Source organism: Sinocyclocheilus anshuiensis, unplaced genomic scaffold (genome assembly GCF_001515605.1).
Source record: "Sinocyclocheilus anshuiensis isolate Anshui unplaced genomic scaffold, SAMN03320099.WGS_v1.1 scaffold412, whole genome shotgun sequence".
Classification (NCBI taxonomy): domain Eukaryota; kingdom Metazoa; phylum Chordata; class Actinopteri; order Cypriniformes; family Cyprinidae; genus Sinocyclocheilus; species Sinocyclocheilus anshuiensis.
Genome location: NW_015558661.1, coordinates 2,414,260 through 2,429,068, shown reverse-complemented (window position 1 = coordinate 2,429,068; position 14,809 = coordinate 2,414,260). Strand labels below are relative to the sequence as shown.

At 38.0% G+C, this 14,809-nt stretch overlaps 1 protein-coding gene across 9 annotated transcripts in view; it reads left to right on the top strand.

Annotated features, from left to right (window-relative positions):
* The window catches only part of LOC107681081 (neural cell adhesion molecule 1-like), a 283,961-nt gene that overhangs the window by 266,790 nt on the left and 2,362 nt on the right, over positions 1–14,809 (top strand). For 7 of the 9 annotated variants that reach the window (XM_016477225.1, XM_016477228.1, XM_016477224.1 and 4 more), the window contains 3 exons: positions 5,304–5,502; positions 6,888–7,004; positions 7,317–7,802. In XM_016477225.1, coding sequence (XP_016332711.1) covers positions 5,304–5,502; positions 6,888–7,004; positions 7,317–7,802 — 802 coding nt within the window. The remainder of the gene's footprint in view (positions 1–5,303; positions 5,503–6,887; positions 7,005–7,316; positions 7,803–14,809) is intronic. The other 2 variants (XM_016477232.1, XM_016477234.1) reach the window with 1 other exon arrangement.

Sequence of the window (14,809 nt, the reverse complement as noted above, 5' to 3'; positions counted from 1 at the left end):
TGCCTGATATTAATCTTGATATAATTATTCTAGGGCCCATTTAGGAGATAAAAAGTCCTTATTTTCATTACCTTCATTAATTTTAAGTTTCTTATTCTTTTGTTATTGTTGTTATTATTATTAAGATATTAACTAATTTGGAAGGGTGTTTTTAAGGAATAGGCACCAAGTTTGTGTGTTGATATGGAAAATGTGTTTTTTGTGACAAAATGTACATAATTTTAGAAGATTCAGAAAATATATACTTTCTGTAATGGACTTTTATTTACATTTTCTTTTCTCTGCTTCTTACTTGAAAAGACCATTCAAAACTAATGCTACTGCAGTTAAACTCATTCACGTCAATAAGTGTCATTTTCAACAGTGTAATTTAATTATGTTCTGTAATACATTTTTTTGTATACACGTACCAGTATGGTGTCATGCAGTAATCATTGTAGGTTTTAAGAAAATACGGTAAGCTAGATGGATTTTTTGTTTATTTTGTGTTTTTAACAAACGCAACAAGGATTCGAGTCGAAATCTCGCCACAGCGAGTTGCATGGGACCGTAATACGTGGCCGTTTCATGTTTGTCCCATGATTACATGGTGCTCAATGTCGGTTTGGAGGGACCCACGGAGCCTTTTACTTTTAAAGGGCAGGAGTGTTCTGCAGTACTTCTGATTGACCATCTCTACTCTGAAATGCTAAATTCCTTAAGGCTGTTTTTTCTTGCTTAGACAGGATTTAACATAAACACCCCCCAGACTGAATTTTAATGCAAAACCCACAAGCGTTCTTGTGTGCATGGCACCGCCTCCGTTGTAACTGTATAAATCAATTTTGAACATCAGCGATGGACGGATACAGGTATGGACGTCGACTGACCTCCAGCCGGCTGTCCGTATTAAAGAAGATGGTGGTCAGTTTACATGTCCGAGGCTGCCGTATGCCATCGAGAACGGAGATACGAGTGTCATTATTATGCAAGACCTATGCAGGCATTTCTTGGGAAGGTGTCGAGTAAAGTGCAACTAATGTAATTAAGTGTCTTACAGTATAAAAGCTCATATACAGTATATGGCAGGGTTATGGAAATAAATGGGGGAGGGAATGGGGGTCGTTTGTTCAATAAAATGGAGTAGCATTTGTTTCCCATTTTGGAATGGATTCTCATGGTAATAAAGTGATGCGCCCTGGAGTTTTGACTCCTGGAAACGCATGTGCGAATCAGTTTGTCGGGCTCATCATTCATATGCAGGTGCATCTCTGTCCTTAATCATTGTGTGTTGGTGCTAGGTGACATTTCATCAGAAAAGCAGCACCTCGTTTGGTCCGTCTGGGATGCTTAATGCCACTCCGGATGGATCATCAGCTTCATTCAGACTAGCAGAACCAGAGGCAAAATGACTTGAGAATCCAAACTTGGCACCGGCAGAAGTGCCACTTGTTCACACTTATCACTGAGAGTGACTGGAGACGGAGGCAAGTGCCAAGTCTGGAGGTGTCTCAATAACCCGAGAGTCTTCAGAACAGACTGAACATTTGTAATGACCGTGCCGTGAAGGTTAAAATGGGCTGTTAGCGAAAAGTCACATTCAGCAGATGCCTCTGGAGCATTTAAACAGGATTCTGGTGAACTGTTGTAGATTTTTACAAATTGTTATAACACCTGCAGTTCGATTTCGATCCTGCAGTAGCTTTATTTAAAACATTTATATGTAATATTCAACACAGGGGTTAAAGTTTGACTAGTTAGCATTAGCTAGCTGCTAGCCCCTGCCATAACCTCATTCTGAGGACATAAAACCTGCTTTTACATTGATTGCTATGCAAAATTAACCACAAATTAATTTGCTAGTATGTCTATTACATAGAGTGCTGCAGCTATAACGACAAAACTAGGAAGACTAATTCACCAAGAGTTTTTCCTATGGTAAACATAACTTGACAATACTTGGATGATTTGTTGTACAACATGATTTAAAAAATAAATAAGTGTTGTCAATTTACATTTACCACGGACCTTGTTTTACTCATAAATTTAAAAAAAAAACATTCTCTAGGGAGCCCATAGTAAATTAGTCTTCTGAGTTTTGACATCACTGCTGCAGCTCTCTAAATGTACATGCTCTTACAAGTCACATGACATTTACAACTCAAGTAATTTGCTTGAAAAGTGTGTCCAGAACTGAATACCTACTGTATGAACAAAGACGGCAGTATACATGTACTTCCAGATGCATTGCCATGGGAATGCTAACAGCTAATTCTGTCCATGTATTCCAGACTGCCTTGTTTCAACCTAACACTCAAATATAACATGCACCACATTGTCAGTTTTTTTCACATCGATTTTCAGTATTCAGAACATTTTGTTCCATGTTTGTAATATGTGGAGACGGCAAGGTCTTCCAGAGTGTCTGGAAGACCTTTCAAGCACGCTGCTGAGTCAGCAGAGCAGGGTGTTTTTGGCCGGTGAAGGAGCTCAGTGAGACAGCGTTTGTGCTCAGATGTGTGCCGTGATTTATCGCACTTGTTAAAATGCAGGCTGAAGCTCAGGAAAACAAGTGCAGCCCACTCTGCGCCCCGAGCTAAGAGAAGCGCTGTCGGCCCTCTCCTGGCTGGCCATTAGATTAAATCTGTCAGCTCTACCTCCCGTTACCCAGCCTCTTATACACATCCATGGAGTGTGTTGACTGCTACGATGGCTAGATTTCATCACAAAGTCCACAGCACCAGATTACCTATCATACAGGTTTCTTGGTTTAAATTCATAATACGTTTTGGATTATTGTAGGTCTATTGCAAGTCTTGCGCACAGTATTCTGATAGCAGTAAGACTCATGTGGAGCTGCAGGTTGAGATGAGGTGTTTTTTTTTTCTTAGAATAGTTTTGTCTAATGCATTTTTCCTCGAGGTCTCTGTTGAGTGCATCCATAATTCATGATCTCCTTGATGCACATAGATGTGTTTTAGGTCTTTATGTGGCTCCATCAATGATTTAGAAGGACGTTTCATTAGAGACACTTCATGTGAAGTTGCCTAGAACTCGATATAAGCCTAATTGCAAATTCAGTCAGCTTGTTCATCTTAATTCACGGTATAATCTATGGCTGTGTACTCACAAGAATACTTGAATGAACTACCAATTGAGTGTTAGGATAACAATAAACTATGTTAACATATTTTTTTGCAGCCAACATGTTATATCATCAAAGCTGTGTGCACCCAGATGCACCCAGAATATGATGTCTCAGTATACTGTATATATATATAATAATCATAATCACTGTGTTTTTGTATTTAATTTTTTGTATTCTGACAACTTATATATATATATACTATATATATATAAGAAAGTATTTTAAGGATAAAACGACCTATTACAGAACAACTGCTTTATGATAGTAGGTATTATCTTTTTACCTGCCTCAATTTTATTTTTTATTTTAAATCCGAATTTGCCCAAAATAAGTTTTTGCTTTTAGCCACATCATATCTCCCTTTGTTAGTCCAAAAGCACATTGGTCATCCACATGGTTTAACTTTTATAATGACCACTTAAAAAAGTCATCATCCCACAACAGAATGAAATATTTCAGCATAGATTCATATAATTTGAGTTAATATGAATTGCCATGTTTACCGATGCAGCATTAAGATCCATTTGGATAATGTTTATTAAACCACATTTTAATTGTGCATTATGTTTACTGATCCAGACCATGCCCATCCGTCTCAGTAGATCCTGTAGTTATTTAGCATTTTCATGGTGTAGCTTGTCATTCCTGGTAAGTAGTCTGTGTTTTCAAGAGCTGAAAACACAGTTCTGCTTGTGTTTCTCCATCTTGTTTAATCCTTGTTCCTTTAACATGGTGTTTTCTTTTATTTTCATCAGTATGGCTTCCGTTTGTGTTTTGTGTGTGTGTTTATGCAGGAGTTACCCCATAAGTGAATGCACTAAGAGCTGAATATTGAGATTATCTTCACCGTTCCATGCCAGTGCAATTTCTCTGTTAAAATATGTGCATGAAGACGAACAGAACAAGCCTTGTAGTTAACGTTCTGAGCAAGACTGCTGACGTTCCGTACAAAGAGAGTTAATTATGTCTCTGAATAAGCATGCTGGGTTCATTTCCATGTGAGTGATGAATGCCCTGCTTCAGAATGACGCTGTATGTGATGCTATGTTGTATACTGTGTGTGGATAACACTTGAAACGCATCCCATTTTGGCAATCTGTGTGGTGAACCTAAACATAATGGGGGTGAATTCACTAAGAATCAACCGATGACAAGTTTATTTGCACACGATTGTTGTTTTAGTAATTCTGATGATGCAAATAATTTATGAATCTGCATAACTCCTGATCTTGCTATGTTGCGAAGGATATATCAGACAACCATAATCTGGCATACTTTACTGGAACTGTACAGCATGGTTTTAACACTGATCCGGGCACTTCTTTAAAATGTATAAAATGGACTCATCTACACCACGCATTTGGATGTAAGACCGGTTATAACACTCTTCTCCATCGCTTGATTATCATTTGATAAATTACTGCTGCCATGATTAATAGAAAATGTACGCAAACAAATACAATTCTGTTAACCACTCTTGGAAGGCTTGACATTACATTTTGTGAGGTTCAATTCCTAATTTACAAAGAGAGTAAGTAGCATTGCACCAAATACAGTATAATGACTTAAAGGGACAGCTCATCCAAAAAATGAACACTCTTTCATCATTTACTCACCCTCATGTCATTAGAAACCAGTATGAATTTCTTAATTCAAGAACAAATAAATGTCTCTTTTTTTGTCCAAAGAATGAATGTAAATGGGATCCAGTGTTGTTTTGCACCTTGTTTACTTTTATTGTATAGAAAAAAAACAGTTGAAACATTCTTCTTTTATGCTCCACAGAAGAAAGTAAGTTGCATAAAGGTTTGAAACGACATGAAGGTGAGTAAATGATGACAGAATATTCATTTTTGGGTAAACTGTCCCTTTAATTTAAATACAAAGCAGGGCAATTCAGCGCATTTAGTTCCTGGATTGCTGGTGGTTAGTGAATAAGACGCATTATGTAAAAGTGCAGTTGTTTAGTGAATTCACCTGTATGTGTTTCTAGGAGTGTGTTGGCTTTAGTCCTAACTGCCTTCAACAAGCCAGTCCTTTCAGCTCACTTCAAATTAGTACAACATACAAAATAGACTGTAATTTTTTCTAGACTGCAAAAAAGCCTCACACTTTAAGGCCTGGTCTGCAGTGACATCATTTTGTTTTGACTTTCTCCTCTTCCTCCTTCCCAAAGAAACCAGCTCAGGGTTGAGCACCGGGGCTATCGTGGGCATCCTCATCGTGGTCTTCATCCTGCTCCTCTTCGGCGTGGACGTCACATGCTACTTCCTCAACAAGTGTGGGCTTCTCATGTGCATCGCCGTCAACTTCTGCGGCAAGTCTGGGCCCTCTGCGAAAGGGAAGGATGTCGAGGAGGGAAAAGCCGCTTTCACGTGAGCCTGTCTTTTCCTTTCCCTCTCATCTGTGTGTGTTCCCTTGTCCGATAACGCCATCCATCATGGCTCTCCCATCATTATCGCTCCCATCAGCTCTACAAGAGGGCTTGAGGCAGGGCTGATTGTGACATATCTGACTCTATGAATGAGAATGATGTGAATATTGGCTCATGGCGGCTCATGTTGAGATAAGTGGAGAGGAGGAGAGGTGTATGCTGGTTAGGAATGAAAAGGAGGCTCATTTGCATCTGTTTTAGTAGCCTTTGAAAATGCTATGCAAAGAAAACCTTTTCTTTTTTAACTAGCAAGTTATCCATATTTTGATGTCATTTTATTGCACTGAAGGGCTCAACAATATAGTTTTTGATTATGATAAATAGTTATTTATAGCACCATATTGTCATGAATGTCAGAAAACAGTGTATTCTAAATAGAGGTCGACCGATGTATCGGTTTTGCCATTGGTCCAACCTAGCTATCGGTATCTGCAAAATCCACTATCGGTCGACCTCTAATTCTAAATATATTTATATTTTGTCATGCACAAATATACAAATATTTGTACTTGATCTGACAACAGTTTTACAAAAAAGCACTTTTGACATTATATTTTTTGTCAGATTAAAATATTTATATTTTATGAAAACTGCCAAAGTTTTCAGTTCACAAATATGATAGCTATAAAAATATAGTGCTAAAAACAGCTATTATCATATGTCCAAAGAAAATAAACTTAAAGTTATGAAATGTAATTTTTTCTTTACTTGTTTTACATCAATTTTAAATAAATATGACATTAACCTTATTTAGCATTATATTCAAAATATGTATTATATTGTTTCTGTGGGTTTTTTTTTTTGTCACACTTTATTTTATGGTTCAATTCTCGGTTATGCAGAATTGGTCCCTATACTAAAGTGTTACCTTTTTTTCTTTAATTGAACTGCCAACAGTTTCACAAATATAATCAATATAAAAATATGGTGTCAGAATATATATCGCAGAATTAAATAAATGTACCTTTTTCTGTTACCTTACCTTTGTTTTAAAAAAATGTTGCATTTTAAATAAATCTGACAATAGCCTTTTTTGCACCATATGTTTTAAAAAAAAAAGAAGCTAATTTTCCCTTACATTTCTTACTTTAATACCATAACAGCTATAAATTAATACAAACACACTTTTGCCAGAAAAGTACGCCATATGGTGCAAGACATACCAGTTTGTTTATAATCGTCAAGCCGTTTTAATCAGTGCTGCTAATTTGAACAAATCCTGATCTATGTTAGCCAACAATGTTCACTACATGTTTGCAAGCCATAAATCCACACCCCTTGTGACGTTTGTTAATCTCGCTAACTCTGGTGTGTCATTTTTTACAGTAAGGATGAATCTAAGGAGCCCATTGTGGAGGTAAGGACTGAGGAGGAACACACACCAAACCATGAAGGAGGAGGACCCACTGAACCCAATGAGACCACCCCTCTGACCGACCCCGAGTGAGTCCCTAAAAACACACACACGGTCTAAAACACAAAAGCCTGGTCTTTTCTTCAGGTTATTAACATCTACTTGTGTTTAACAGTCTCTCTGTTGTAGTTTAATGGTGTAGATGCCACACTCCCCTCACTTTTTGTGATTACTGTACCTAACATGGTATGTTTTATTTTGAAATGCATGTTGGACTTACTGATGTATGTGTATGTTTTGCCTTGGCCTTCCCTCCCTCCCCCTCCTTTTTCTTTGTGTGGATCTCCTTCCCCCCATCTCTCCTTTCTCTCTCTCTCTCTCTCTTCCCGCTGTCCTCACAGGCACGCTGCTGACACCACAGCAACAGTAGTGGACTTGCTTCCCTCTATAACCACTAACTCAGACCCCGGCACTGACAGTCCTGCTAGCGATAGCACCACCCTTACCTCAAGCACTGCCCCTGTGGCTGACCCTAAAACGGCCCCAAAAGTTACCCCCCAATCCAGCACCCCCAAACCTAGTGTCACCTCTCCCACCTCCCCACAAGCTGCTCCTGCAGCCGTGGCCCCTCTGGTGGACCTGAGCGATACGCCCTCCAACCAGACCTCAAAGTCCTTAGATGCCCCCCAGCCGTCTGATTCAACCCCTGCAGATCTGGCCAAAGCCGATGGCCAGAGCCCGGCTGAGCCGGCCAATGCCTCCCAAAGTAAGGACTCTCAGGTACAGGGAGGAGCTCACCAGACCACAGATAGTGACCTTGCCAAGGATGCGCTGGCCAAGCCCTCCAGTGACTCCTCCAGCTCACCGTCCGCACCCAACCAGGACGAGTATGGCCACATCTAGATGTCTAGTTGTGTTTGTGTCCATAACCATCTCCCACTTTCTCACTGTCTGTGTTCTTCATCACCCCCCTTCCTCTTCAGTTTCTTCTCACTTCTTAATGTAAAACCCGAATTTCATCAGGTTCCTCCTGCATCTTCAATCTTAGCATATTCACTTTGGTATTCAAATGAGAGATGACTTGGTGCGCTGAGACAGCTTGTGCGGGTTTATTTGCACCTCTGTAAAAAACAGTTCAATGGCGGCGCTTCAAAGCACACGGCATTATAAATGTGTAAAATTGTTCTTTCGGTTTTGTTTTTCGGAGCGAGCTAATTGATTCCTCCATTATCGCTGGCAGAGCCTCACAATGATTGGTTGTCACAAATGGCACAATTCCACAGCTGATGATTTTAAATGATGGCTTTCAAAGCTGAAAAGGACAGTGAGAAATAAATTGGCAGCCTTAATGGTGCTATTGAAAAAAAGAGCGTCTTAGAGAAGGCTAATGTATGATCGTTGTAATTACATTAACACAGCGGATGAGGTGCGGTGTCATTTGTGACCCTGTGGGTGAAATGGCCAACTTCAAATGGCCAGCTGATGGAATGAAAAACTTGGAAAAAACAGCAGTGAAAAAATGTTTTCCATTAGTCATTAGTCATTACAGTCATTAAAGATGTGCTACGGACGTAAAATAAAAACAGATCTGCATCTAACTTGCAGATTTTATGCCTCAACCAGTGATAGATAGGACAGAAATACATACTGTACCTTTAAATATCTATATAAAAAAATGAAAGTTTGTAAAATAAAAAATTACAATATGAATGTAATTATAGAGAAAATGACTTTAATTTTTAGATTTTACATTATGCCGGATGGTCTGGTTTAATAATAATTTTCCTATTGGTTCATTCTGTCTAAAAGAATCACTCAGTTTGACAGGAAAAAATACATCTGATTGTCATGTAAATAACCATCACAGCTCAGTTTAGTTCACTTGTATATGATGTTTAGGAGCAGATACATTGCTGTTCAAAAGATACTGAAAAATGTATTATAGTTTCCACAAAATACTAGCATTGATAATAATAAGAAATGTTTCTTGAGCAGCATATCAGCATATTAGTATGATTTCTAAAAGATCACATGACACTGAAATCCAGCTTTGCCATCACAGTAATAAATTACATTTAAAATATATTCAAATAGAAAACCGTTATATTAAATTGTAATAATATACTGTTTTTACTGTATTTTTATCAAATAAATGCAGGCTTTGTGAACATAAGAGACTTTCAAAAACATCATACTGACCCCAAACTTTACAGAACTTTACCAAACTTTGTTACTGAAAATAATGTCTCTGTGAAACATTGTGAAGACAACACAAATTAAATTAAAGTGTTTTTAGTTGATCCAAATGATCTCAAACAAATCTGCCATGAACTTTGCAAACTTGAGCAAAACCAGCCAGGACTTGTTCTCCATCTGACACAAGATTTGAGTGGATTTGGTCCATGGCTCTAAATCATTAATGTGCCAGAGACGCCAGAATGATAGTAGCTGCAATTATTTTACAGCACATTTTATTGTTCACAAGCACTATGCAAATGTTGTTTTGAAATTGAACTAAAGCTAGTGAAAATTTCAGCTAGAATGTGCAAAATATACATCAATTAAATAAGCCTGTTCCTTAGTCACTGGAGCCATGCTGAGAGCACCGGAGCAGCGCCTCAGAATAGCAGCAGTTTCATTCATTCAAGGATGCATATTACAAAATTAAACGAACATTTCACATCTGACACATTCAGTCCTTTTAGCTTTGTGGAGCTGCCTAATGGAGCCAGAAGTAGCGGCGTCTCCAGACTCACTCCTCGCTCTGTTGCGAAGTACAGAGAAAATCGGCTGTTAAACAGTCAGCCAAGACTTCCAGCAGGGAATTAGCGGGAGCATGGCGTTTGTTAAATATTTACCAGAGACTTTGTTTTCCCCACTTCCATTTGTGCTCTGTAGTGTGCGCTTTCAATGTACAGCCCAGTCAGCGCACGTCAGGCTTGTTCTCGCTCTCTCAGTTCGGCTCAGTTGTCTAATTTGAGCAGGAACACTCCAGGGAAGTTTACCTCATTGGTTGCCACCTGGGCTTATTGGCTCAGTCTATAGATTTTCGACTACCTGAGTGACTTCCCTGATCTTCACAGAACCAGCAGAATATCAATGGAACCCACTCTGCCATCTTTACACTCTCAAGATGCCTAAAGTCTGAGTTTTTTCCCCTACAAGAATGAGAGTTTGTACTTTTAAAGACATCTCGCCAAGGATGCAAACTGACAAACGATGGAAGGTTTCTTGCTGAAGCCTCAGCTTGCTCAGAAGGAATAATGATGCTTTGTGTCCAGTGGCGGATCTAGAGTTTTATACATGGGGTGGCCAAGGCTAGACCATGGAAGAAAACCAGTGTATAACTCCAAACTGGCATTAAAAAAAGCATGAATAAATCCTATGATTGCTGATTAATTCACATTCAACATACCGTAACTTCAAATGTTAATCTATTGAAATAAGACTATTGGTTAGTCGTATTTCTATCATCTCATTAACCAGTGGTTTGGAGCAAAATATCTAACATTAACTTGTAGGCTACAGTGAATTTTGTTAATGTTGCTCAGGAAAACTAAAACTTCAACTTACTTCAAACAGGGCTGTCAACTTTTGAGTTCAGCCTGGAGTGAGAATTATTGAGGAATAATTAACAAGCTTGCAATTAAGTATTATAGTTTCCACAAAATACTAACATTGATAATAATAAGAAATGTTTCTTGAGCAGCATATCAGCATATTAGTATGATTTCTAAAGGATCATGTGACACTGAAATCCAGCTTTGCCATCACAGTAATGAATTACATTTAAAATATATTCAAATAGAAAACAGTTATATTAAATTGTAATAATATACTGTTTTTACTGTATTTTTATCAAATAAATGCAGGCTTTGTGAACATAAGAGACTTTCAAAAACATCATACTGACCCCAAACTTTACAGAACTTTACCAAATTTTGTTACTGAAAATAATGTCTCTGTGAAACATTGTGAAGACAACACAAATTAAATTAAAGTGTTTTTAGTTGATCCAAATGACCTCAAACAAATCTCTTGAATATATTCCAAAAATTTACATTCAACATACCGTAACTTCAAATGTTAATCTATTGAAATAAGACTATTGGTTAGTCGTATTTCTATCATCTCATTAATCAGTGGTTTGGAGCAAAAGATCTAACATTAACTTGTAGGCTACAGTGAATTTTGTTAATGTTGCTCAGGAAAACTAAAACTTACTTCAAACAGGGCTGCCAACTTTTGAGTTCAGCCTGGAGTAAGAATTATTCAGGAATAATTAACAAGCTTGCGATTAAGTACATCTGTTGCGAAGTACAGAGAAAATCGGCTGTTAAACAGTCAGCCAAGACTTCCAGCAGGGAATTAGCGGGAGCATGGCGTTTGTTAAATATTTACCAGAGACTTTGTTTTCCCCACTTCCATTTGTGCTCTGTAGTGTGCGCTTTCAATGTACAGCCCAGTCAGCGCACGTCAGGCTTGTTCTCGCTCTCTCAGTTCGGCTCAGTTGTCTAATTTGAGCAGGAACACTCCAGGGAAGTTTACCTCATTGGTTGCCACCTGGGCTTATTGGCTCAGTCTATAGATTTTCGACTACCTGAGTGACTTCCCTGATCTTCACAGAACCAGCAGAATATCAATGGAACCCACTCTGCCATCTTTACACTCTCAAGATGCCTAAAGTCTGAGTTTTTTCCCCTACAAGAATGAGAGTTTGTACTTTTAAAGACATCTCGCCAAGGATGCAAACTGACAAACGATGGAAGGTTTCTTGCTGAAGCCTCAGCTTGCTCAGAAGGAATAATGATGCTTTGTGTCCAGTGGCGGATCTAGAGTTTTATACATGGGGTGGCCAAGGCTAGACCATGGAAGAAAACCAGTGTATAACTCCAAACTGGCATTAAAAAAAGCATGAATAAATCCTATGATTGCTGATTAATTCACATTCAACATACCGTAACTTCAAATGTTAATCTATTGAAATAAGACTATTGGTTAGTCGTATTTCTATCATCTCATTAACCAGTGGTTTGGAGCAAAATATCTAACATTAACTTGTAGGCTACAGTGAATTTTGTTAATGTTGCTCAGGAAAACTAAAACTTCAACTTACTTCAAACAGGGCTGTCAACTTTTGAGTTCAGCCTGGAGTGAGAATTATTGAGGAATAATTAACAAGCTTGCAATTAAGTATTATAGTTTCCACAAAATACTAACATTGATAATAATAAGAAATGTTTCTTGAGCAGCATATCAGCATATTAGTATGATTTCTAAAGGATCATGTGACACTGAAATCCAGCTTTGCCATCACAGTAATGAATTACATTTAAAATATATTCAAATAGAAAACAGTTATATTAAATTGTAATAATATACTGTTTTTACTGTATTTTTATCAAATAAATGCAGGCTTTGTGAACATAAGAGACTTTCAAAAACATCATACTGACCCCAAACTTTACAGAACTTTACCAAATTTTGTTACTGAAAATAATGTCTCTGTGAAACATTGTGAAGACAACACAAATTAAATTAAAGTGTTTTTAGTTGATCCAAATGACCTCAAACAAATCTCTTGAATATATTCCAAAAATTCACATTCAACATACCGTAACTTCAAATGTTAATCTATTGAAATAAGACTATTGGTTAGTCGTATTTCTATCATCTCATTAATCAGTGGTTTGGAGCAAAAGATCTAACATTAACTTGTAGGCTACAGTGAATTTTGTTAATGTTGCTCAGGAAAACTAAAACTTACTTCAAACAGGGCTGCCAACTTTTGAGTTCAGCCTGGAGTAAGAATTATTCAGGAATAATTAACAAGCTTGCGATTAAGTACATGTTATTTTTTTTCTACATTTTTCTAAACTAAAGTATACAGGGAAAAAAGTAACAATTGGTTTGTGCACAAGTTTATATTAGACAGTTTTTTTTATAATAACTTTATATCTATACATTTTATTAATTATAATTAAAAGAGCAATTATGAGTAAATATATAGCTAATAAATGTAATTTGTTGCTAAATTCTCCTCTCTAGTGTGCATTTTTCTCACTAATTTATGGACACAGAATGGATTTTCTGCTGTTAAATTCTAGCTGCGGTCTTTCTGTGGTTGAAACATTAATTGGATGATTACATGAGACACTATACATTCAATAAGTTCTAGTGTATCTTTCAACATGGATCGGATGTTCATTCAATGTTTATTTCATGCTAATTAGAATGCACTCCTCCTCCTTCGCTTTAACTTAAACAAAGTGGGAGCACGCATGAACCATCACGCAACCAAAATTGTATTTATCGTTTGAAATTCTTTATAAGCTAACAGAATTTGAATGCTGAGACTTTGTTTCCTATTATCAAAAGTTACCTGCTCTGTCTTGTCTGTCAACTCGTTGTCTGTGTCCTCTCTGCTCTATGATGTTTTTCACTCTGTAAGAAAATGAACGTGTGGAACGAGTGTGCATATGTGAGAGGCTGGAAATAGACGAGAAGAAGCGCGATGCACAACACCAGATGTGTCGCATCCTTGAGTTCGAGGCTAAAATAAATGCTTCTTTCAGTACGATTAAACAAAGAAAATGAAATAGTAGCATGTGCCACCCTGGACACCCCTGTGGCTCCGCCACTGTTTGTGTCTGTCGCAGTCATTCGGCGGTACTCTGCACACTTGGCTGCTCTTCATAAGAGCCCAGAATTTGATCAGATAGTTTTATTGTGATGAGCGTAATGACATTCGGCCATGGGACAAACAGCTCAGACCTCGGACACCGACAAAGCAGCTTGCTCTTGTGTTGTACCACTGAGATCGTGTAGATTGTAACACGAGACGCCCTCACTCCACTACTCCCATTCTCTTCCCTACAAAGCCTCTCTGTGGATCTGCCGTATGCAAGAGCGATCAACACTGCCACCGGTGGGGTGGTCCTGCGTCACGGCGTAGAAGCCATTGCTGTCTGGGCATGTTTGACGAATATAATGAACAGTCATTCACAGCTGATATCAGCCTGGCAGCAAGGCAGGTGTGCTAAAAATACGACAGAAGGGAACGTGTTAGAAATGCGACAGGGACCGTCCCTCTCAATTCCCTGCCAGCAAAGCTCATCTTTAATTTTCGTGGTTCATTATGCATTTATGAATGATTTGGCACACCAGTACAGTCAATTCCATTACAGGAATTATCAGCGCTCCGAAAGAATCAGCCTACTGCGAAATAATTTAAGTAAACATCCTTTTATCAAGGCCCACTATGTGCTCTGTCAGCTCCCTTGAGAACAAATGTCTGTGTGCCCTGTAAAATATTCAGTAATGGGCAGTTTGCGGCAGATGATTTTCATTTATTTATGATTTATTATTTATTATTATGCTTTTTGCTCCAGACCGACCCCAAGAGACAAGCGCTCTGTGTATCAACAAACTATTACACAGCCAATAAGCGCAGAGGGAGAGGTTAACATTTCTGTAGTTTTATGAGGATTGTGTCTGCAGCAGAAAGGCTCTCTGCACCAGTGCCATGGATTTACTGTTCACAGCAAGCTTTATCTTGAATATTATAAATTATATGAATCATACCTGCATGCACTGTTCCTCTGTCCTCATACATGCTCATGCTCATGAATAATCTTTGATATAACCGTGAGATAACCAGACAGATCCTGTTAGTTGTGAAATTGATTGGCTACAGTGAAGTCTGTTCCTTCAAAAATTAAAGGGACAGTTCACCCAAAAATGTGTTATGATATTTTCTTCCTCTTGTCATTACAAACCTACAGTGCTTTATTTCTTTTGTGGAAACATGACAGAAGACATTTTTAATAATGTACTGACCACTCTTTTGTGTATGTGTGTGTGTGTGTGTGTGTATATATATATATATATATAT